The sequence below is a fragment of the Elephas maximus genome, chromosome 10 (assembly GCF_024166365.1).
Source record: "Elephas maximus indicus isolate mEleMax1 chromosome 10, mEleMax1 primary haplotype, whole genome shotgun sequence".
In the NCBI taxonomy this organism is placed as follows: Eukaryota; Metazoa; Chordata; class Mammalia; order Proboscidea; family Elephantidae; genus Elephas; species Elephas maximus.
Genome location: NC_064828.1, coordinates 43,616,721 through 43,642,379, shown reverse-complemented (window position 1 = coordinate 43,642,379; position 25,659 = coordinate 43,616,721). Strand labels below are relative to the sequence as shown.

At 41.3% G+C, this 25,659-nt stretch overlaps 1 protein-coding gene across 3 annotated transcripts in view; it reads left to right on the top strand.

Annotated features, from left to right (window-relative positions):
• Window positions 1-11,269: 11,269 nt before the first annotated feature.
• HECTD1 (HECT domain E3 ubiquitin protein ligase 1) overlaps window positions 11,270-25,659 on the top strand; it is a 97,022-nt gene continuing 82,632 nt past the window's right edge. For all 3 annotated transcript variants that reach the window (XM_049898720.1, XM_049898719.1, XM_049898718.1), the window contains exons 1-2: window positions 11,270-11,360; window positions 12,772-12,932. In XM_049898720.1, the coding sequence (XP_049754677.1) occupies window positions 12,793-12,932 (140 nt within the window). In that variant the 5' untranslated portion in view covers window positions 11,270-11,360; window positions 12,772-12,792. The remainder of the gene's footprint in view (window positions 11,361-12,771; window positions 12,933-25,659) is intronic.

Below are 25,659 nucleotides of genomic sequence, written 5' to 3'. Positions count from 1 at the left end.
AGGATAAAGTAATATGATGCCATGTGCAAAGACCCGGAGGTAGAAAAACAAAAGGAAAGAACATGGTCAGTATTTCGCAATCTGGAAGAACTAAAGAAAAAATTCAAGCCTCGAGTTGCAATAGTGAAGGATGCTACGGGGAAAGTATTAAATGCAGCAGGGACATCAAAAGAAGATGGAAGGCATACACAGAGCTACCATACCAAAAAGAATTGGTTGACGTTCAACTACTTCAGGAGGCAGCATATGACCAGGAACTGATGGTACTGAAGGAGGAGGTCCAAGCTGTACTGAAGGCATTGGCAAAAAACAAGGCTTCAGGAATAGATGGGATACCAATTGAGATGTTTCAACAAACAGATGCAGCACTGGAAGTGCTCACTCGACTATGCCAAGAAATTTGGAGGACAGCTACCTGGTCAACAGACTGGAAGAGATCCATATTTATGCCTATTCCCAAGAAAGATGATCCAATTGAATGTGGAAATTATCAAACAATATCATTAATATCACAAGCAAGTAAAATTTTGCTGAAGATCATTCAAAAGCTGTTGCAGAAGGACATCGACAGGGAACTGCCAGAAATTCAAGCTGGATTCAGAAGAGGATGTGGAATGAGGAATATCATTGCTGATGTCAGATGGATCCTGGCTGAAAGCAAAGAATACCAGAAAGATGTTTACTTGTGTTTCGTTGACTATGCAAAGGCATTCAACTGTGTGGATCATGACAAATTATGGATAACAATGTAAAGAATGGGAATTCCAGAACACTTTGCTGTGGTCATGAGGAACCTGTACATAGACCAAGAGGCAGTCATTTGAACAGAACAAGGGGATACTGCGTGGTTTAAGGTACTTCATGGTATGTGAGTTATATTTCAATAAAATTGTTATTAAAAATATATATATACTACATTTTTTTTCTACATATACATACATATATTTGTGTGTGTGCAAGTCAGAAAACTGAATTTAAATTTTAAAAATCGAATAATAGAACTTGGAAATCATATAGTTATGATGATTTTTAAAGAAAAACTAAGGCAGATAATACCTCCTTCACAGCTTCGTGGGGCCCTGGTGGCATACTGGTTAAGAGTTGGCAGTTCAAATCTACCAGCTGCTCCTTGGAAACCCTGTGGGGCAGTTGTATTCTGTCCTATAAAGTTGACTATGAACTGGAATCGACTCTTTTGTTTGAAAGTTCCATGGCTAATTTCCTTGGTAAAAAAAGCACCCTGCTTTAATGTCTAGAATACCTCAGCATACCCACATTCCACATTAATAATGCATATGGACTTAAGGTGTTATCAGGCCATTGGCATTTACCTAGCATATCAAACACTATTCCCAGGGCTCCAAGTATATATTAAATTCTGATTTACCTACCTAGGTCTGATAGGCAAGCATTCATATCATCTATGACAAATGACCTCCAGGAAGTAAAAGATAGTTTGGATCCTGAATGATCTAGATGGTTTTTTTTTTTTTTCTCCTAAGCAGCTTTACAGGAAAACTGCTCACAGTCACCTTTTTAACTCTGCTATCCCAGACACAGCATCTCTTAGAGCAGAAGTTTAATCCCTTTGGCTCAAGTAAAGCAGCTACTTTTACTGGCTCAGCTCACCAAAGCTTGGCCTTCAGGCTTCCTTAGTTAGCTGATAAAACCGATAATAAGGACCCCTTGAATAACAGATGAGTTTGGATGGCGATTTGTAGGTAAATTTTGGACTGTTGATGAAAGAAGCCCCCTTGCCAAAGGCTTCGGACTCGTTTAACTTCATATTGTTTAACAATATGATCATTATTTGTGGAGCATATGATTTTATGTATGTTTATATTTACGCCTAGAAAAAAGATCATAGGAATTTTACCAAAATGTTAATAATAACAATCTAAAGGTGGTATATAATTATTACTGATTTTTCTTTTGACTCTATCTGAATTTTCCAATTTTCCCACTGTCTCCATGCATTACTTCTTTTTTTAATTATAAAAATTATTGTAAAAAAAATCAAACACTGAAGAGGGATACAAAATAAAATGTCAGAGTTTTCTCCCTTATTCTCTTTCTTCTAATCTGTCTTTCAGTGGAAATAAGAGTTTGGTGACTAGCCTTTTAAACTTCCCCCCCACCCCAATAAATATACTTATATATTCTACAGGGTTGCTGTGAGTCAGAATAGAGTCATCCAGGGATTTGGTTTGCTGTATATGCATCCGGTTATGTTAATATAGAGTAAAAACGATTTTATTTATTTGCAAGAATAATTTCTCTCAGGACAAAGAGGGCAGGATGTTTACAAAGATTAAGGACATTAAAAAAGAGTTTGTTGGCTTTGGAGCAAGAACAAGTAACAAGGAAGATAAAAGCATATAGGGAAACCGTTTTAATTCTCCTGGAATCCATAATTCTGGGATCCATGGAGTTGGGGTGACCAACCCAGGCCATTTGCTCTTAGCTGTCCTTTTGAACCTTGAACCTTAAAGAAACTGGTTTCCTAAAGTTATCTTTAAGGCAAACAATAGCCTAGTAAGCAGCTTAGTAGAGACCATTGTGCCTTAGACATTGGGCTCTTTTGAAGAATTATCTATGTGCAATCAGTTTTGAGAAACAGGAACTCCAGGGTCTGACTAGGTGTGTTTTAGGGTAAATTGCTATTATAATAACACTGTTCTGGCTCCGTTTCCGTGACAACGATGGCAGTGGGGAGGGAGCCTGTATTAAAATCCTCTGGAAGTTTTCTCATCTGTGAAATATTTTTTACTCTCTAGTTGAAATGTTAACCCTGATTTGCAAATTATACATTCAATAAACACCAATTTCTATTATTGGATTAATATGATTTATTTTAACACTTTGAAAGTGTTTGGTGGATTCAGTAAATCTGGTAACAAATTCTATAAAAATTCTGGATTTTATTTTTAAATACTCATTTTTGAGATCTCCAGAAAAGAAGTAGTGATGCCTAGAAGTCAGCATTACTAAGAACAAGTCATCTCAAGCTAAACTTATGGTTTGTTTTTTCTTTTTACTTTTGATTTTGGAGTAAATTCAGACTTTAAAAAAAGTTGCAAAAATAGTAAAAAGACTTCCCATATATCCTTCACTCAGCTTGTTTAAATGTCATTTCTTGGGTGGGGGAGGGAGAGGAAGGGTAAGAAGATATCATAGTTGATATAAGTGAATTTCAAGAAGGCATTTGACAAAATGTACTAAAATTCATATTTCCAAAGGAGGTATGTAGGTTGGTTGATAATGCTGTTAGGTAATGTCATAGCTAGCTGAACAGCTATACCCATAGAATGAACTTAATAGATGGATAACCACTTGGTGAAAGGTTTGTGATGCTATACTAGAGCCTCTGTTTTGGTTATGTTCTGTTCAACACCTTTACCTAATTGGTTACTGTTATGGATTAAATTGTGTCCCCCCAAAATGTGTGCCAACTTGGCTAGGCCATGATTCCCAATATTGTGTGATTGTCCACCCTGTTGTCATCTGATATCATTTTCTTATGTGATATAAATCCTACCTGTATGATGTTAATGAGGTGGGATTAGTGGCAATTATGTTAATGAGGCAGAACTCAATCTACTAGATTAGGTTTTGTTTTAAACCAATCTCTTTTGAGATATAAACGATGGAAGCAAGCAGAGAGGGGGGGAACTCATGCTACCAAGAAACAAGAGCCAAGACAATAGCGCATTCTTTGGACCCAGGTTCCCTGCTCTGAGAAGCTCCTAGAACAGGGAAAAATTGATGACAAGGACCTTCTCCCAGAGCTGACAGAGACAGAAAGCCTTCCCCTGGAAATTTGGACTTCTAGCCTCCTAGGCTGCGAGAGAATAAATTTCTCTTTGTTAAAGTCATCCACTTGTGTTATTTCTGTTACAGCGGCATTAGATAACTAAGACAGAATCTGGTACCAGAAGTGGGGTGCTGTTCAAATAGATACCTAAAATGTGGAAGCTGTTGCCCTGAAAAGACTGTTCGTGGATTTTCGGATGTCAGCCAATTCTGGTGAAGACTCAGAAGACAGTGAGGACGGCGGATGGCAAGAAGCAGCAGCAGAGAAAAGGAGACCAGTGAGAGACAGAGCTGAAGCTGACTCATGTGCCTTTGTGTGGGAGGCTTCCTGGCAGATTGGGGTGCCTCTGGGTACTTATCAGTGAAGCTAGGCTTGCCAACTCGTGGAGCAAGAGAGCTGAATGCCTTCTGGCCAAAGTTTACTGGTGGAGTGGGGTGCCTCCAGGCATTTATCAGTGGAGCTAAAGAGCTTAGGAACACTTGCCTGAGCAGGACAGATGTGGGCAGTGAGGCCTAAGGGGCTGAGATGCCAAGGAACCAGGAAGCAGTAGCTAAAAAGACAAGGCACAAAGGAAGCAGAGCTGCCTCAGTCACAAAGGGTAGGGCCAGGATCTCTGGGGTCTCAAAGGGTGGAGTCACCACTCAGATGGACTAGGAGAATGGGGCTGCCTAAGGCTGAGGGAGCAGAGCTGCTGTTCCAGTGGGCCTGGAAGGCAGAGCTGAAGCCCAGGGCTAATGCACCTCCACCCAGAATCCAGAGAGTGTGGCCAACACCCAGAGTCTGGAGGCCAGGGCCATTGCCTAAACGGTCTCAGAGAACAGAGGATTATTTTCAAGCCTTGAGAGTTAATGTAATGTGTTCTGCTGACTTGTTTGGTGCCTGTTATCCCTTCTTTCCCTCCAATTTCTCCCGTTTGTAATGGAAATGTCTAGCCTGTGTGTGTTCTCCATTGTACTTTAGAAGCAGATAATTTGTATTCTAGATTTCACAGATGAAGAAGAATTTTTGAATACTGGGTTTGGAGTTGATTTAAGACTTTTGCTATGATATGATGGGGTGAATGTGTTTGGCATGTGGGAAAGACGTGAATTTTTGGGGACCAAAGGTAGAATGTTATAGATTGAATTCTGTCCCCCTAAAATGTGCGTCAACTTGGCTAGGCCATAATTCCCAATATTGTGTGATTGTCCACCATTTTGTCACCTGATGTCATTTTCCTGTGTGGTGTAAATCCTACCTCTATGATGTTAAAGAGGTGGGATTAGTGGCAGCTATATATATTTTTTTTATGTTAATGAGACAAGACTCAAAAGTTTAGGTTTGCCTTAAGCCAATCTCTTCTGAGATATAAAAGAGAGAAGCAAGCAGAGAATCAGGAGGACCTCACATCACCAAGAAACAAGAGCCAGGAGAATAGCACGTTCTTTGGACCTGGGGGTCCATGCTCTGAGAAGCTCCTACACCAGGGGAAGATTGATGACAAGGGCCTTCCCCCAGGGCTGACAGAGAAAGCCTTCCCCTGGAGCTGGCACCCTGGATTCGGATTTCTAGCCTCCTAGGCTATGAGAGGATAAATTTCTCTGTTAAACCCATCCACTTGTGGTATTTCTGTTATAGCAGCACTAGATAACTACTAATAAAGACTTTGGAGAAATGGCTGATTATCTTACCCAATCAGGATTCAAGGAGCTTGCAACATAGAGGCAGAAACAATATGAACTTTAATAAATCTAAATGTAAAGGACAAAAATATCAACTGTTAAATTGAAAAAAAAAAAAAAAAAAACCAAAGCCAGTGCTGTCAAGTCGATTAAAGGGCTAAGGGAAAGCTGGCTTGCCAGTTCAGGGAGCAAGAAGTAAGGACTTTAGTTTACTGCACTCTGTGAGCCAAGAGAATGATGTGACTGTCATCCTCCCAACTCAGTGCAAGAGAAGTCTGCACACTTTTTTCCTGGTCTGATCACATCTGAAGCACTGTTTTAAGCTTAGGAAACAGTCAATGAACACCAGGAGAAACTGGAACACGCCCAAACGAAGCCAAACCAAACTCACTACTGTAGAGTTGACTACAACTGATAGTGACTTTGTAGGATGGAGTAGAACTGCCCCCATAGGTTTTCCAAGGCTATAAATCTTTATGGAAGCAGACTGCCACATCTTTCTCCTGCAGAGCAGCTGGTGGGCTTGAATTGCCAACCTTTCGGTTAGCAGCTGGGTGCTTTACTACCATGCCGCCAGGGCTCCTTGGAACATGCCCAGGGAGGGTAAAGCAGTTGAAGGAGCTAGACTTGTTTTGGTTGGGACATGGGAACAGGTTGTTGTCTTCAATTGTTTGGTGACCTATCCAATGGAAAATGGAGCAGAAGTAATAAAAAACCAACAAAAAACCCACTGCTGTCGAGTTGATTCCAACTCATAGCGACCCTATATGATAGAGTAGAACTGCCCCATAGAGTTTCCAAGCAGTGCCTGGCAGATTCAAACTGCCGGCCTCTTGGTTAGCAGCCGTAGTACTTAACCACTATGCCACCAGGGTTTCCTAATAATATTAATAGCTGGCACTTTTGAGTGCTTAGTATGTGCTAGGCATTTTACATGAATTATCTTAACTTAATACACTCACCGTTACTGTTAATGCGATGGTTACTATCATTATCCCTGCCTTATATATATATTTTCTATATATTAGGAAAGGAAGGCTCAGAGAAGTTAGAAGACTTATCCAACATTATAGAGATAGTAAGTCGAAGTAGGTAATATCCATAATGAATTAATACTTGTAAAACATTTAGAAGACTGTTAGGACATACTAAATGCTCAGTAAAATTTAGCTGTAATTATTATTGTCATTATATTGACCTAGGCCAGTGGTTCTCAGACGTGGCTACACATTGGAATCACCTAGAGCACTTTAAAAAATACTGATACTTGGGTCCTACCTTCAGAGATTCGGATCATTGAGCGACAAGTCTGAGGTACGGTCTGGACATCTGGAATTTTACGTTTCCCAGGTGGATCTAATGTGCAGCTAAGACTGAGAACTACTGGACTATCTACTTCATTTCTTACAACATCCATCACATTAGGTAGCTGTTGTTATCCCCATTTTACATATGAGGAAACTTAGGATTGGAAGGCATGAAATATCTTTCCCCAGGTCAGCCTGCTAGAAAGATAAGGATCTGAGTTTCAAACTTTAGTCTGCCAACTCACAAGTGTATACCCTTTTTACCATATTACTTTTTAACAACTGGAGCTAATGGACTAAACTGAAATGCACTGCCTTATGAAGGAATGAATTTCCCAACACTGGAAATATAGAAGAGGCTGGAAAACAAGTCAGGGATGGTACAGACAGATTAATACATGCACATTGTTTTCTCAGCAACAAAATGAGGGATGGTAGACTAGATCATCTTTAATGTTCCTTCAGACCCTTAAGAGCCAAACACTGTTTGATCAAGAAGTGAAGGCCTGCGCTTGGGAGCCAGGCCTATCCCTCACAAGCAGTAAGACCCTGAACAAGTCACCTAACCTCTCAGAGTTTTTCTTCTTACGTAAAATAAAGACAACACCTATGTTAACTGTCGGGCAAATTTTTTTTTATATAGTTGTGAGAATTAAATAATAATATATGTTACCATATTTTGCTAACCATAAAGCTTTACGGAAATCAATTTTAACCTTAAGATGGCTAATCTTCCTAAAACTTGCATTGGCTTACAAAACTCCCTTGTTTAAAATGTTCAAAGGCTCCCCATTGCCCAACAACAAAGTCCAGACTCCTCAGCACAGTGTTGAAGACCCTTAGCAAACTGGGTCCAATTAACCTCATTGGTCTCAGCCACTATATTTTTAACCCACTTATATTGCCCTGTGTTCTAGGGAAATTCAATTTCTTACTGTTCCAAAATGGCAGACCACACTCTTTCATACTCAGAACGTCTCAGAAATTGTTAGAAGCCAGGGACACTCCCATTTCCAGTCAAAACTTGAAGAGTTGCCCAGACATTTTTCTGTGGCATATTTTAAATGTTTACATCTAACAAACAGACGCTTTTGATACATAAAAATCATAATCCCATGTAATTGTACTATTCATAAAATATTTATAGATCTATTTAAAAATTGAATTCATAGTACATGGCAGCCAATGGAATATGAATTTGAATTTGTACGATGAATGTTTTCCCCTCTTGGTCCTGTGAGTGGATGCCATGACTGTCGGCATATTGAAGATATGTCATGAACGTAAAGCCTAAGCCAAAAGGTGTCCCGGTCTCTCCTTGACCCCCAGGAGGGGCACGCTTCACATCTCTACACCTCTCTACTTGGTCTTCCTAAAGTCTGGCCAGCTCTGACTCAACACCTAAAACCCAGCTCATATATCATTTCTGAGGCCTTTTAAGATGCCACTACCTTCTTCCAGAGTGTACCAGGCAATACTCTATAAAATACTGAAATAAATGCTATGAAAGAGGCAGACACAGGAAAGTGGGTTTATATCTACCTTTCCTGAGACTTTTACAGTTTATTCAGAATGAGGCCTTTGAGTTACTCACCATGCCTGGCACACAGCAATTCTCAGTGGTTCTTAATTCTTAGACTTTGGCATCAAAGTGAAATGTCAGCATGTAAACATTTCCTGGTTTCTGGGGACATATATTTGAGTATGGTCAGAATCCTTCATCTGGATCTTCTGTTTTCTTCAGGTCTTCATGCCTTTTTTTTAAGTTATGCTGTTGTTCTGGGATCTCATGCTTGAATTTTTTTCCCCATGTTTGAATTTAAAATAATAACAATAAAACCTTTAAAAAGCACAATAAAAGTCCAAATTTTTCTGATGAGGTTTCTTTAAAGCAATGTGTCAGCACTCTCCCCATTTCCTCCCTGGGTTCCCTGTTTCCATTAGTCTGGTTTCCCTGTTCCTCTCTGTCTTCTTATCTTTGGTTTTGGACAAACGTTGCCCTTTTGGTCTTGTATAGTTGATTGTTCTAAGGAGCACATTCTTCAAGAGTTTATTGTTTATTTTATAGCCTCGTCTATTATTTCGCTGAAAGGTGGACTCTGGGAGTTTCTTTAGTCTCAAGTTAGAAGGTTGTTTGTTTTAGGGCAATAGTCTCAGGGGTTCCTCCAGTATTTTTCAGACCAGCGAGTCTGATCTTTTTTTTTTTCTCAGTTTGAATTTTGTTCTGCATTTTTTAACTGGGACCTTCTATTGCGATCCCTGGTCAGAGTGGTCAGTAGTAGTAGCCGGACATCATCTAGTTCTTCTCGTCTCAGGTTAGAGGAGGTTGTGGTTCATGTTTAAAATATTTTTTATGTACATTTTTTCTCCATTCCTACTGCCAGTAACTAGGCCCTTCCCCATCCCGTTAGAGCATTTCAACAACCTCTGCAGTAATGTCGTTGTCCAGGTAGCTCCTTCTAACCATTCTGGACACTCCTGCCATATAAATTTTGTTAGGACTCTTGATTTTTCCCGTTTAGAACCTGTTACTTACCTGATGCCTAATTTCTGCACCCGGTATTCAAGGCCCTGCATACTTTGGCCCCAACCTTATCTCTGGCTCCATTGCTTATTGCTGGTTCTTTGCTAAGGACATAGGTCATCTTGCCTTTGTCTTTCATACCAGGCTTTCATTCTACCCATTCTTTGAGGTCCAGAAGGAATACCACTTCCTCCTTGAAGATTATTTGCTCAGCATACAGATTGAATAGGTATGGTTAAAGGATACAACTCTGACCCACACTTTTCCTGATTTTAAACCATGCAATATCCACTTGTTCTGTTCAAATGACTGCCTCTTGATCTATGTACAGGTTCCTCACGAGCATAATTATGTGTTCTGGAATTCCCATTCTTCACAATGTTATCCATAATTTTTTATGATCCACACAGTCGAATGCCTTTGCACAGTCAATCAAACACAGGTAAATATCTTTCTGGTATTCTCTTTCAGCCAAGCTCCATCTGATATTAGCCTTGGAGGCCCTGTGGGGGTAGTTGTGCTCTGTCCTGTAGGGTTGCTATGAGCTGGAATTGACTTAATGGCAATGGGTTTATTGTAGTTGTAACAAGATAGTGGAATCATTTACTTGGTTGATTTGTTAATAAGAGACTTAAGGGGCAATTACCCAAAAACTATAAAACTAGCTATATGAAGTGCAAATCTGCAATTTCCAAAACAGTGGTTCTTCAAACATACTTAGCAGTTCATCTGATTTCTTAAGGGAACCTGTCTCAAATAGTATCACAAACATTCATTTTTTTAAATCTCAAAGACGAAAAAGTAAGAACACAGCAAAAGTCTCTGGGAGCATCGGTTTCCTTGCCTCACGAAGGAAATTCATTTCTTGATTTTTTAAAAAGAAAGCTATCTTCACGTTTCCAGATAATTACATCCTAAACATCTCCAAGTATGTACTATAAGTAGGCATATTTTATTTTCAGGGCGTATGAAATGTAACTTTGAAGTGACCATAAGCTACCACTCAGTGCTGCTGCTTACTGGGGGTGCCTTTGTGTCTGAATTCATGTTTTCCGGAAGCCTCAGTTTTCTCATCTATACAATGGAGGTAACACTTGATAATACTTCCCAGGGTTCCTGTGAAAGGTTTTCTTTCTGGTGAACTGCAGGGCTGTTTGTCTCCCAGGACCGAAGGGAGGCGCTTTTCTTCACTGGAGGGCCACCAGCGCTCAGCTAATCTTTAGCCTAGAATTAACACTTCCATGTGCTAGGAGCGTGGCCAGAGGGGAAGGAGGAGAAGCGCTGGCGGAGTATTGGTCGCCGAGGCCGGAGGCTCACCACGAACAGGTTGGGCCGCAGCCTTGACGTGCAGCCAGGGCTGCCCGGTAAGTATGAACACACGGTGCAAAACAAGCTGAGCGTGCGTGCACGGTGGTGCGCGGAGTGCTGGGAGTGGCCTCCAACTGACAGCCAGACGAAAAGGACGCCAGAGCGGACGACAGGAAAACGGTGGCAAATACCCGAGGGAGCCCAAGGCCCGGGACCGAGAGCGCCCGGCAGGGGTTGAGACGCGTCCAGCCGCCGGGCGCCCAGGTTGGTGCCCGGGCGCGGTGGGCCGGCCCCTCTCCGCAGCGCCCCAGGTGGCCGCTGGCGGGGTCGCCGCCGGGAAAGCAGATTGGCTCCGCCTCCGCCAGGCTCGGCTGCCCTCGGCAGCTTCCCCCGCCCGGCTCTCGCTCGACCCTCTTCCCTTCCCCCTCCCGGATCGCGATGGACGCGGCCTCCTCCCGCAGCCGCCGGCAGAGCCGCGCGGGCCTCTGAGCCGCAGAGCCTGACGATCCTCGTGCTAGGGACGGACCCTGGCTGGCCGCCGCCTCTGGGGAGAACCTCTCGCTTCTCTGTCATCAGGTCCCCGTGGAGGAAGGGGAGGGACGAGGCGCGGCTTTTCCTGTGCCGCTTGCCTGGCTCGACCTGCGCGGCCTGCGGCTTCCTGGGAACTCGAGGGCCGCGGCCGGGCCTGACTCTGCCCCGCGGCCTGCTTGGAGCTGGACCGGAGTGGTCTGGGACTACAAGCCTGGGTAAGAGCCTGCGGGAAGGGGAGGCGGCAGCGCCTCGGGCCGTCGGAAGTGCCGGGCCTGGGGGCCGGCATCCGGGACGCCCGGCGGTGGGTCGGGAGCGAGACCTCCTTGCCGGGTGAGGCCGGCGGGGTTGCTCCTGTTCCCCTGCTTAGCCCCTTTGTTCCCCTCCCCCCGGCGCTGCCGCGGCGGGGCCCAGCTTACACACCGAAGCCAGAGCCCAAGGCAGGCCCCCCTTTGCCCTTGAGAAGGCTTCGGCGCCCGGCGGGGGCGAGGGATGTCCCGCCGGGCCTCGGAGTTCCGGACGCCGCTCCCGGGAGACCCGCCGCTTAGCCCAGCCCGACAGGCTCCTCTCGGGCACCGAGGCTTGCTGCTTCTCCTTCAGAACTTCCCCCTTCTCCTAGACAGAGGTGGCTAACTTAGCGGGTCTGGTGCTGGGAAACTGGAGGGCGGTGCTAGCGCCGCTTGGCACGGGCTTGGCCGGGCCCGGGATGTTGGGGTAACCCGGTTCGTCGCCGCCGTTGGGTGCCCACTGGGACCCGCCGCTGGATTCACACACCTGCAGTTGGGTGACGTGGGACCCAAAGCCGTCCTCCGGCCAGTTCGGGCGCTTACGAAGAGCTTTTGTGATGACTTGCCTATTGGGGTTGCTTCTCTGTTTTGTGTTACTGTATTATTATTTTTAACCAACTACCCATCCTGTGGGGGTGGGGGAAAGAGGGCAGTAGAGTGGCCTATAGTATTCTGATCCGTAACGTGTAAGTCCATTGCATTACTTTTAGCATTTCTCGTTAAAGTTTTTAGAATAGTTGTCAAGACTGCCAAAATTCCTAAACCAAGTCTTTGTTTATATATAGGTTATCTCATTATCGTTTGTATTTGGAGATCTTTAGAAAAGGAGTAAGTAAATTGGGAAGTCAGCAGAATTTGTAAAAGGAGAAAATCAATTTGGGAGGGATCCTACTGCTTAGAATCTACTCAAAATTGGATCTGACCTTTATCTGAAGATCAGTTTTGAGTAGGGGAGGGCCGAAGAAGTTTGCTGGAAAAAAAAGGGGGGGGGGCGGTTTAGTAGGTATTCTTTGCCTTTTTGGCACAGACATTAGTGATAGCAGTAGTGGGAAACGAAGCCTGTTTGACTGTCTTTGACAAAGGCAGCTCAGTTTCTAGTTAAGCAGCAACCTAATCAGCTTATACTGTTGTGCAAAACCGGTTTTTATTTAGTATGATATCCCAGTGTTAAGTCCCAGCAATAAGGGAAGTTGAGAAACGGCATTAGCACTCTGTCCAAACATACTTGTGAGTCTTTTCCTAGGAGGACAACATGAAAATTTGGCTCTAGCCGATGTAAAAGAAAGTTTTTAAACCCAAGCTGACATTTAAAGGGCCTTTTTTCCTTTTTTTTAAATTTAAGCAAAGAGGCTTTTAAAAAACCATGGCAGATGTGGATCCGGATACATTGCTGGAATGGCTACAGATGGGACAGGGAGATGAAAGGGACATGCAACTAATAGCCCTTGAACAGCTATGCATGCTGCTTTTGATGTCTGACAACGTGGATCGTTGTTTTGAAACGTAAGTACATCCCTTCATCATCTTTCTTTGGGGTTGCTGCAGTGACATCTGTTTTCAGCCGTTTGTTGACTTCAGTTTGTTTAGAAATTTCTCTAGTGAATTTTTGAGCTGTTGCCTTTTTAAAAGTTCCTACAGAATTTTCCATTTACGCTTTTCTGAGAAATAGAATTGGTAGATGAAGTAACTCCAGTGACTGTAATGGTGATGACACAAATATAGTTTTGTTGAGTGGATTGGTAATTAGTAGGAAATACTAATTTTAACCCATAGCTTGGTTGATGCATTTTCAAAATATGTTATTAAAGCTGGGTAAAATGCAGATATTTATCTTCTTTAAAGGTATCTATTTCTGTACTGTGAAATTGACTTACAGAATAACATAGATGATAATGAGCATATATGTTTTGAACTGCCCAGTCCTTCGTTGGTATTAGGTCATATGACATTGTACTTTTGTTAAAGCAAGCCATTTGTAATTTTCAGTTTGGAGGGTATAAATGGAGCGTTACTCACTTAGCATACTTTTCTGGAATAGTAGAGAATGATTTTGAAGTTTGGAGAGTGAAAGCAGTTTTCCTCAGATGTTATAATGCAGGATTTGTGCAAAAAAGAGAATACTAGGTAGGCCTTTGAAGCCATGTTTTTCCTCTTATATAAATGATATTTGCCCATCTAGATTAACCATTCTTTTGAATTCTGAACACTTGTTTAGTTTTCACTATTTATTTTTGAACATTTTATTGTGCTTTAGGTGAAGATTTACAGAGCAAGTTAGTTTCCCAATCAATAATTTATATACAGATTGTTCCAGTACATTGGTTGCAATATGTCAGCACTCTCACCGTTACCACCCTGAGTTCACCATTTCCATTCATCTGGTTTTTCTGCCTCTTCCTGCTTTTCATCTTTGTTTTTGGGCAGATGTTGTCCTTTTGGTCTCATATAGATGATTGTTCTAAGGAACACTTTCCTCACGGGTGTTATTGTTTGTAGCCTATTTGTAGGCCTGGCGGCGCAGTAATAAAGAGCTATAGCTAGCTACAACTGCAAACCCCAAAAATTGGCAGTTCGGATCCACCGCTGCTCTTTGGAAACCCTATGGGGCATTTCTACTCTGTCTAGTAGGGTTGTTACGGGTTGAAATTGACTCAACGGCAATGGGTTTTGGTTTATTTATTTATTTTTTTGTCTATTATTTGGGTGAAAAGTTATCCCTGGGAGTGGCTTCAGCTCCAAGTTAGAAGGGTGTTTAAGGGCCATAGTCTTGGGGGTTCCTCCAGTTTCTATTGGACCAGTAAGTCTGGTCTTCTTATGAAATTTTTTGTTCTACATTTTTTTCCTCACTCTGACTGAGACCTTCTATTGTGATCCCAGTCACAGCGATAGGTAGGAGTAGCCGGGCACCACCTCGTTCTTCTGGTCTCAGGCTTGTGGAAGCTGTGGTTCCTGTGGTCTGTAGTCCTTTGACTTTTTTTATAGCTATATTTACAGTTTTGAATTTCAATAATAAGTAATTGAAAACTAGAGTGTTTCTATATTTTAGTGCTGTTTTGAGGTAATTAGAAAATGTTTGAGATGTTGGCCACAAATTTGATATAATTATCTCAGTTTCTTTGAGGTGGGAATAAAGGCTGTATTGTTCACTAAATTGACAAGGTATTTCCAGTTGTCTTCATTTTTGGTTGTTTAATAATCCTTGGTTGTCAGTCCAGTTAGAACAGTGCTATTATGATAAAGGAGTACATGGGTGGTACACACAGTTAATCTGCTAGACTGCTAACTGGAAGGTTGGAGGTTTGAGTCTACCTAGAGGCACCTTGGAAGAAAGTCCTGGTGATTGACTTTAGAAAAACCAGCTGTTGAAAACCCTGTAGAGCGCAGTTCTGCTCTGACACAGGGGTCACCATGAGTCAGAACTGACTTGTTCACAACTGGTTATGACAAATGGTTTGTTATAATAAAAAATTCTTGGTGAGGAGTGAGCTTTTTGGATCACGTAGACACATGAGACTATGTGGGCAGCTCCTGTCTGGAGGGGAGACAAGAGGTCAGAGGGGGTCAGAAGCTGGACGAATGGACACGAAAATAGAGAGTGGAGGGAAGGAGTGTGCTGTCTCATTAGGGGGACAGCAACTAGGTGTATATAGCAAGGCGTATATAAATTTTTGTATGAGAGACTGACTTGATTGTAAACTTTGACTTAAACTACAATAAAAAAAAAAATTCTTATAAACACCATCAGCTATTGGCCCATTTATTTCAACTGGTTTTTGTTATTGACAAACTGAATACTTAAAAAAATTTAGGCCCTCCATTGACACTTATTTTAGGAGGATTTGTAGGAAAGTGAGTAGATTTTGGCATATTCATAGATTTCATTAGAAGGTCTTCATTAACCTGAGAATTACTTGCGACATTTTTAAAAATTAAATCCTGTTTGCCAGTTAAATCAACTATCATTTCATATTTCCTGTTTAGTATTTGCATGTACTAGAAGTATTTGTAAAGAGTTGCCATATTAAAACAATTTCAAAGGAATTTTTTAAAATGTAAAATTCATCCTTGTATAAAATCCTACTATCCAGAGGAAGACTCCCAATGAGATGGAATGACACAGTGGCTGCAACAATGGCCTCAAGCATAACAACGATTGTGAGGCTGGCACAGGACCGGGCAGTGTTTTGTTCTGTTCTACATAGGATCGGAACCAACTCGATGGCACGGAAGAACATTATCCTAACATAGCAACTGTGTTGTTTTTTCCATGTTTTCTTCTAATTTTTATTCATATCGAGTGTAATATAATACTAAGAAAGGTGAAATTAAAGTCAGATGCTGTTTGTTGCGGGTAGAAGAGTACTTCAAATTGAAATGGCGTCAGAGACTTTGGTTCAGATTCTTGATCGGCCATATGTTATTTAGTCTTGGAAAGCCTTACTTCTTCCTTTGTAAAATGACAGTAACCTTTTTTTTCAATGGATTCCTTGTGAGGATTAAAGGAGAGAATGTATGCGAATAGTGTTTTGAGTAAAGTGGGCTACCCATTGATATCATTAGTATTAAATACCTAATTTTGAATTTTATTTTGGGACTTTATTTCATTAAATAGTGATTGATTTTGGAGGGTCTTTTTAGATTCTTTCAGTCAATAGGTAAGTCAGGTGGAAAACAATATGATGTTCATATTAGCAATTTATTTTCATAAGGTAAAAATAGCAAATAATCTGCAGTTATGTGGAATAAAGCAAAAGAAGTCCATACTGTCAGATATATTTTTGCCTGATCAGCTTGTATTAATAGTTGTATGTGTGTTTAGTTTGGAAAGACAGGTGGTGTGGTAGTGGCCTTTGGAATGGGATAGACATAGGTTCAGATACCTACCTTTACTGCTGAATAGTTGTGTGGTAGCTTTTAAAACCCGTTTCTCCACCTTAGCAGGGTTATTGTGAAGATCCAATGGGTAAATCATGTGAAATGCCTAGCACAGTTCTTCACATAATAGTTAAGTGTTTCTTTTCCTTTAACTTGGTGTTGTACATGGCTCACCATTTTTTTGTGCCAGTTTTAAGGATGTCTTTTGACGTTAAGGAATATACGTTTTCTGTGAAGCTGGATTGCTCCTTATTAATATCTGACCTTACCAGGATAATGTTCGAGAAAGAGTAAAATGGGTTCAAGATTAGTTTCTGCTTTGTGTGTGACATGTCATTGAGCTGTAAAATTTATTATGACTTATTAACTAATGAGCACTTTTACATTCACATCAGAATAGGCGATCAACATATTAATGTTCTAACTAGATAAATCCTGGGCATTTGTAGATTCTGTTCATAAATCTTCAGATACTATATTGTAAAGGTTATGTCTTGAATCCTAGAAGATTTCCCCATAAGATCTAGAAAATGGAATATTACAGACAGTCCTTTTAGGTACTAGAACACTTTATTTAAAAAAATGTATGTATGTTTTTTTTACTTTAACTTCGAAGGCACAAAAGGATATACAGTAAAAAGTAAATCTCCTTCCCTTTCCTGTCTTGTTGCTACTCAGCTCCCCAGAAGCAGCCGCTATTATTTATTTATTTAACATTTTATTGTGATTTAGGTCAAAGTTCACAGATCACATTAGTTTCCCAGTCAGCAATTTATACAGAGCTTGTTTCATGATGTTGGTTGCAAGCCCCTGAATGTGTCAGCACTCTCTCCCTGGGTGTTCCCTGTGCCTGTTCTCCCAGCTTTCCTCCCCTATCCTCCTTGTGAACTTTGCTTTTGGGCAAATGCCGCCCATTAGGTCTCATATAGTTGATTGCTCTGAGGTGTACAGTCCTCACTGGTGTTATTGTAGATTTTATAGGCCTGTCTGTTTTATGGCTATAATGTGATCTCTGGGAGTGATTTCCATTCCAAGTTTGAAGAATGTCTGAGGGCCATAGTGTCAGGGTTTCCACCAGCCTCTAACAGACCAGTGAGTCTGGTCTTATTTATGAGTTTGAATCTTGTTCTACATTTCTCTCCCACTCTGCCCATGACCTACTATTGTGGTACCATTATTTTTTAGTGTATTCTCCTAGATATATGCCAAGAAAGACTATCTTAAGTCTGGATTCTAAGCCTGTTGAATACAGTGGTAAAAACTCCCCGTTGTATATTTACACTAAAAGATAAAAATACCAAAAACAGTGACACAGCAAGGGAAAGATTAGTTCAGAGGACTAATGGACCACAACTACCACATCCTCCAACAGACTGAGTCCAGCACAACTAGATGGTGCCCACCTCCCACCACTGACTGCTCTGACAGGGATCACAATAGAGGGTCCTGGACAGAACTGGAGAAAAATGTAGAACAAAATTCTAACTCACAAAAAAGACCAGACTCACTGGTCTGACAGAGACTGGAGAAGCCCTGAGAGTGTGGCCACTGGACACCCTTATAGCTCAGTAATGAAGTCACTCCTGAGGTTCACCTTTCAGCCAAAGATTGGACAGGCCCATAAAACAAAACGAGACTAAATGGACGCATCAGGGGCAAGGACAAGAAAGCAGGAAGGGACAGGAAAGCTGGTAACGGGAAACCCAAGGTCGAGAAGGGGAGAGTGTTGACATGTCCTGGAGTTGGCAACCAGTATCACAAAACAATATGCACATTAATTATTTAGTCAGAAACTAGTGTGCTCTGTAAACCTTCATCTAAAGTACAATTAAAAAAAAAATTAAGGAAAAACAATGACAAAGATTTTAACCTTTTAAATTGTCTTCCTACTCTGTCAGGTGTTAAAGATTCACTGATGACCAGAATAGTCTTTTAGCACAGGTACTAAATAATCATAGAAATGAAATTGTGGTTACCAACTGTAATAAGTGTCATGAAGTAAAAGTTCAGGGTGCTACGATATCATGTAGCAGGGACATGAACCTGGAGGGGTGAGAATGGTCTGACCTGGTGGTCATGACATGACCTGGAGGGGCAAGAGGAGCCTTCTCTGAGGAAGTGGTTTTCCTAGAGATACAAAGGTGAGTAAGAGTTAGGGAGATATAGAGTATGAGGAGCTAGGGTAGAAGGGTATTCAAAGAGAAGATAATTTGACTTTGAGGTAGGATAACCATGGCATACTTAAGGAACTTGGAGAAAGCCATTGTGCCTGGGGCAAGGAAATGTTGCTGGAGAACTGTACTGAAAAGAATAGGACAAGATCAGGTGAGCCTTGCAAGTATGGTGAGTAAGGTTTTTGGTTTTATCTTAAGAGTAATAGGAAGACATTGAAGTGTTTTAAAAGAGTGACTGATGTGATTAAATTTTTCTTTAAAAACTATCTGCTCTATAGATTGTAGATTTGGGGGGTGGTGGTGCAGAAAGGACAAATGCTTGTAGACTTGTTAGGTTGTTGCAATAAAAGTAGAAGAAGCAGATTTTAGAGAGATTTAGGAGAGAAAAGATTCAGAACTTGTTAAATGATTGGCTATGAGGTGGTGAGAAACAAGGATTTTGTATGACTTTGAGGTTACAATGGATGATAGAGCCATTCACAGAGAACCCTGGAGGAGGACCATATGTTGAGGGGCTAAGATCATAAGTTTGGTTTTAGACGTGTTGTCTATGAGCTACTTTGAAACATCTCAATGGAGATGTTGAGTAAGCAGTCGTATAAATGGCCTAGAATTTGGAGAGGCCTAGGTCAGAGAAAAATGTTGGCATCATAGGTGTGTGGAGGTTAATTGTAGACATGGGGTGTGATTGAATTCTCCTAGGGTAGCAATCCTCAAACTTTTTGGTCTTAGGACTTCTTTAAAAATCATCGTGGACTCCAAAGGATTTTTGTTTATGTTGGTTATGTTTACTGTTATTTACTGTACTCAAATTGAAACTGAGAAATTAAAAAGGTATTCATTAATTTATTTAAAAATAATAAACCCATTGCGTGTTAATATAAATAATATTTTTCTGAAAAATAACCATGTTTTTCAAAATAAAAATATTGAGTAGAAGAGTGGCATTATTTACATTTTGGCAAATCTCTTTAAAGTCTGCCTTAATAGAAGATAACTGCGTTCTCATATTGGCATATACAGTCTGTTGCATTATGTTGTTTTGATTGAAATGTAAGAAAAAATTCAGTCTCCACAGATTGTAATCGGGAAAGGGAAGAATATTTTAGTAACTTTTTTACATAACTGCGAATATTCTTTGATACCATTCCAAAACTCAGCAGGTGATCGCTTCTTAAGGGTTACATATAATGTGTATTCTAAAGTCATATCAGTGAACTTTTCATACTCTGTTACATTCAGATCCATTAGTCTGTCTTGGACTTTAAATAGATCTTTTACCATTTTGTAAAATCATGCCTTGGTGATTTGGAAAATGTTGGTCTGCCGAGTTGTGCAGCTATTCCAAATGTTGACATATGACGTTCTACAATATCAAAAACCACATTTGTTAATATTATTATTGATTTTATCAGAAAAGTCTTAGTATTGGGAAGCCATCAAGCTCATGGTGGCAGATCCAAGTTTTCCAAAATTGTAATTTGTCATTTGAAAACTTGATTTTATCATTGGCAACAAATAGTTATTTTTCTGGAAGTGAAACGCTTACTTCGTTTATTTTTGAGTAAATATTTGTCACATATCCAAGTCTGAATAACCACAGTTTGTCTGACATTATTTCAAGTAAAAATGTTTCAGGAAAAAAAGGGGCTAGTTCAGTTTTTTTAGTTCAGCTCTCAAACAGGTACACAAGTGCTTTTCCTTGATACAGCCATTATTTGGTATATAGTAGAAGTTCTTTATTTACTTCCCATTTCATTGAGTAGGAGAGTAAAAAGATACATATTCAAGGGTTGAGATTTAGTAAAGTTAATAATATTGTTGCTTCATCAAGTTTATTTAGTGAATTGGCTTTTTTTGTGTGTGCCAGTGCTTGTCATTGGACAATACCGTAACTAGTAGTACAGTTTAGTGCCGTTGGCTTTGATTTGTGCTAAAGCACCAGCAGGTTTATCCACTATTGCTTTTGTACATGTGAACTCAGGAAAGAAAGTTATTCAAAAACAGAAAGGCCAGTTCTGTTGACTACTGGTGAGAGGTAAAGTAGGGTAAAGACTGAAAGGTGTCCTTTGGATTAAGCAACATTCTCAAGGTCATTGATTTTAATGAGAGCTGAGTGGAATGGTGATGGGAGGGCAGGTTTGAATGAGTTGAGGAGTGAGTGAGGCTTCAAGAAATGGAAAGAGAAGTGTGGGAAACTTAAGAAGTTGGAATGGAAAGAAGATATGGTCCCTTTTCTTTTAAAAGTCAAAGAGATAGGAGAGAGACTAGATAATTCATAATGTAAGAATTCTGAGAAACTTGGAGAGAATCAGTTCTAGCTTAGAGCAGTGCCCCTTAAATGTTAGTGTGTATAATGTAGCTTATCTGGGATCAACTGATTCAATTGGTTTGGATTGGAGCCTGATATTTTGCATTCCTAACATACTCCCAAGGAGTCCTGGGTGGCACAAATGGCTATGTGCTCAACTGCTAACTAAAAGGTCATCTGTTCAAACCCTACCCAGAGATGCCTTGTAAGAAAGCCTTGGCGATCTCCTTCCAAAAGATTACAGCCTGGAAAACCCTATGGAACACAGTTCTACTCTGACACACATGGGGTTGCCATGAGTTGGAATCGACTGGATGGCAACCGATAATATGCGCCAAAATAATATTGAAGCTATTGGTCAGAGAATCCCCCTTTGAGTTTTATGTAGGAAGAGGTATACTGCTTTGTTGTAGCACAGGGAAGGTGGAGGGGTCAGATGCAGATGTTTTAGGTTTAATGGTAAAAAGACTAAGAGACTTGGGGGACATCTCTATCAACTGGCACGACATAGTTTATAAAGACAAAGTTCTGCATCTTACTTGATGAGTAGTATCTGGCGTCTGAGATACAACTGTTGGTCTCTTACTGCTCAGAGCAAAGGAGAATTAAGGAAACCAAAGACCCAAGGGAGCAATTAGTCTGAAGGACTAATGGACCACATGAACCACAGCCTACATGACCCCGAGACCAGAAGAACTAGATGGTGCACGGCTCTGACTGGGATCACAACAAAGGATCCTGGACAGACTGGGAGAAAAATTACAGAATGAAAAATCAAATTCACAGAAAAGACTAGACTTACTGGTCTGACAAACTGGAGGAGCTCCTGAAACTAATGGCCGCAAGACACCTTTCTGAACTGGAGCTGAAGCCATTCCCAGAGACCATCCTGCAGCCAAACCATAGACAGGCCCATAAAATAAATAATAACATCCGAGAGGAATGTGCTTTTTAGAATAAGCAATTATACGAGATCAAAAGGGCAACATTTGCCCAAAAGCAAAGATGAGAAGGCAGGAAGGGGTAGCAATTCAGGACGAAAGGAAACGGGGATCCTAGGACGGAAATGGGGGGAGTGCTGGCACCTTGTGGGGAGTGGATCCAGTTTCACGGAACACTTTGTGTACAAACTATCAAATGGGGAACTAACTTGTTTTGTAAACTTGTACCTAATGCACAATAAAGTATTAAAAAACATTCATTTCTATAAAAAAATTAAAAAAGAGGGCCCTATGGAGCATTTCTACTCAAGAGAAACATGGGGCCGCCAGCAACTGATGGTGTTTCTTTTTTTTTTTTTTTAACTGAGGTTTTAAGAAAGAATGCCAACTGCCAGTTTTATCATGTCCAAAGAATGAGCTTGAAACGTTCTTTAGCAGCCAGGGGAGAGATAAAAATGTATGGCCATCACTGTGGCCCTCCAGACCTGTTGGAAAACCCAGACATAACTGAGGCGCGATCAGAGCTGCTTTTCACTGCTGCCTGTGGGGGTACCCTTATTCTGGGAACCCCAACTCCCATCTAGTCCTGGGGCTCCATTTCAGGGATGCGGTCGACAGAGTTATGAAGAAAACTTCTCTTTGCTGGTAAAGCCATGGAAGTGACAAGTTTCTAAACTTGTCAATTGAAAATATGAAACTCTAGATCAGGAGTGCCGAGGCTGTGCCCCCCCCCCCCATTGTTCTTGGGTGCTGTTAAGTTGATCCTGACTGACAGTGACCCCATATGACACAGTGGATCTGCCTCTTAGAGCTTTCTAGGTTGAAATCTCTGAAGGAGCAGATCACTTTCTATCTCAGCATCTGTCTCTGGGCCTAGCGGCCCATGAGCAAAATAGGAGGTCTAAGTGTATTTGTAAAACCAAAAAACCAAACCTGTTGCCATTGAGTGGATCCTGACTCATAGAGACCCTATAGGACAGAGTAGAACTGCTCCACAGGGTTTCTAAGGAGTGCCTGGTGGGTTTGAACTGGTGACCTTTTGGTTAGCAGCCATAGCTCTTAACCACCTATGCCACCAGGGTTTCCAGTGTATTTTTACTGTGGTTATTTCCCTCAGTGCAAGAGTGTTATGGGCTGAATGTGATCCCAAAAGTTATGTTGAAGCGCTAACCCCAGTGCCTGTGAATATGACCTTGTTCGGAAATAGGGTCTTCGGAGATGTTGTCAGTTAGATTAGCATGAGATCATACTGGAGTAGGGCGGGTCCTCATCCTATCTGAGTGGTGTCCTTATCAAAAAGGAGAAGAGACACAGAGGGAAGACCATGTGAAGGAGGAAGCAGAGATTGGAGTGAGGTGGCCACAAGCCAAGGAATGGCTCGGGCCACCAGAACCTGGAAGAGACAAAGAAGAGACAAAGTGGAGGGCTACCCTGCAGATGCCTTGATTTCAGACTTCTGGTCTCCAGAACTGAGACAGAATAAATAAAATTCCTGCTGTTTTAACAACCAAAAAGTTGGAGGGATTTGCCTGATGATTTCTATTTTCTCCCTGAAGTAGGAGATCAGAAACAATTATAATATATAGGATTGGTTTGGGGAAATGAATATGCTCATATAGTGCTAGTTGTTTCAAAACTGGTCTCCCTGCCTCTAAGTTAACTATCTAGAGTTACAGTCTTAAAATTGATTTGATTGTATCACTCCCTTTTTAAAAAGTCTTTTGGGTTCTTTACATATTGGATAAAACCTAAATGCCCTCAAAGATCCCTCCTCGATGCTTGCACATACACACTGCTACCACTTCACTGTACTTTGAGTCCTCCACTAGACTATGAGCTTATTTTTTTTCCCAGTGCCATGCGTAGTGCCTGGCGTACGATAGCTAATATGCAGATATTGAATAAATTGAAGAAATTCTATGTAATGGGCCCATTTTCCATTTATACCTAAAATGCCTATAGAAGGCATTTCTGGAGTTCTGAAACTGGGTGGGAGGCATGTAGGAGGAAATGCATTGTATTTTCCTCTGTAGCAGGAACAGTAATAGAGTCAATATGTAGTTTCCTTACCTCCTTGCATTAATGTCTGTGCCTTTTCAGTGTTAATCCCTGATTTCTTCTACCCAGTAGCAGCAGGGAAGTGAAAGTACTTTTGTTGCACCAGCCCTCCTAGCTGACCCTTCTTTGTACAGGAAATGTACATTTATATATCAAATACATATAATCTTAAAATGTTAAAGAAATGACTTGCTGTAAACAGATAGCAGTGGTGTCTGTGCTGCCTGTGAGCAGACAGCAGAGAGAAGTGCTGGAAGATGAGAAACATTGTTTATTAAGGTTTTTAACCTGGGCTCTAGGAGTCCATAGATGAGCTTCTCCTCACTCCAGTCCCTCCCTGGGAACCTGTTCTCTGTCCCTATAGTTCACACTTTTCCAGAACGTCATATAAATGAGCTTTTGAGTCTGACTTCTTTCACTTAGCATATTGCATTTGAGATTCATGTACATGTTCCCTTCTTTTAATGGCTGAGTAGTATTGTATGTATACCATAGTTGGTTTATTCATTCAGTTGTTGAAGGACGTTTGGGTTATTTCCAGTTTTGGTAGTTATGACTAAAACTGCTATAAACATTGGCATCCACATTTTTATGTGAATATGAGTTTTTACTTCTTTTGAAACTCTTGAGAAATAAACCGGACAATACATAAAAAAATGTGTCACTTTTTTTAGTATTGGGGATTTGGGTGATGGTTTATGTCATAGTTCAGTTCTCAAAGTCTTAGGTATGTGTCTTAGTTATCTAGTGCTGCTGTAATAGAAATACTACAGATGGGTGGCTTTAACAAACAAAAATTTATTCTCTCATGGTTTAGGAGGCTAGAAGTCTGAATTCAGGGCTCCAGCTCTAGGGGAAAGCTTTCTCTCACTGTCCGCTCTGGTGGAAGGTCCTTATCATTAATCTTCCTCTGGTCTAGAAGCTTCTCAGCACAGGGAGTTCGGGTCCAAAGGGCATGCTCTGCTCCTGGGTCTTCTTGCTTAGTGGTAATGAGGTCTCTTTCCTCCTTGCTCCCTTCTCTCTTTTATATCTCAGAAGAGATTGATTAAAGATACAACCTAATCCTGTAGATTGTGTCCTGCCACATTAACATAACTGCCTCTAATCCTGCCTCATTAACATCATAAGTAATTACATCAGATCACAAAATGGAGGACAACCCACGATACGGGGAGTCATGCCCTACCAAAGTCAACATATATTTTGAGGGGGACACAATTCAGTCCATGACGCTTTGTTTCTTTAACTCTGTTCCTCACATGTGCAGCTTGGAGGTAAGCTTGGGATTTGTGTCAGGGATCCGTATTCTAGGTCTTTCCTCCAAGATTTCCCTCGTATTTTACAGCTCCCAGAAGCCTCTTTTACTGGTTTTCTGATTAGAAAGCCAGGGTTTCTCTTGAAGTTTTAATGTCCCAAGGCCCGCCTGCCCCCCCGCCCCCCCCGCCCCCCCCGCCCCCCCCCACCCATGTGATTTCTGGGACTAGGACTTCTCTCAGGGTGAAAGTGGTGAGAGAGGAGAGGAAAAAAATAACAGGATTCCTCCCACACCCTTTGGACCACGGGGGCTCCTTTTCCCACTTCCTCTGGTCAGGAAGATTGACATTCTGTTGCTGTCTTAGATGGCTGTGCCACTGTGCAGTTTTGCGAGTGGAGCTGGTCTCGGGGCTGGGCTAGAAGAGAAAAATAAAAGGGCATTTTTCTCCACAGTTTCTGGCTCACAGAAGACCCTTTTTTCCTCTCAGAGTTTCTGTCGTATGTTCCTGCTACCTAGTTTTGAGACTTGGCCTATGTAGGGGTCAAAGCTGGGAGAGAAAAGAAGAAAGGAATAAAAAGTTTGAAACTCACTTCCATTAGTTATTTAAGATTTAATT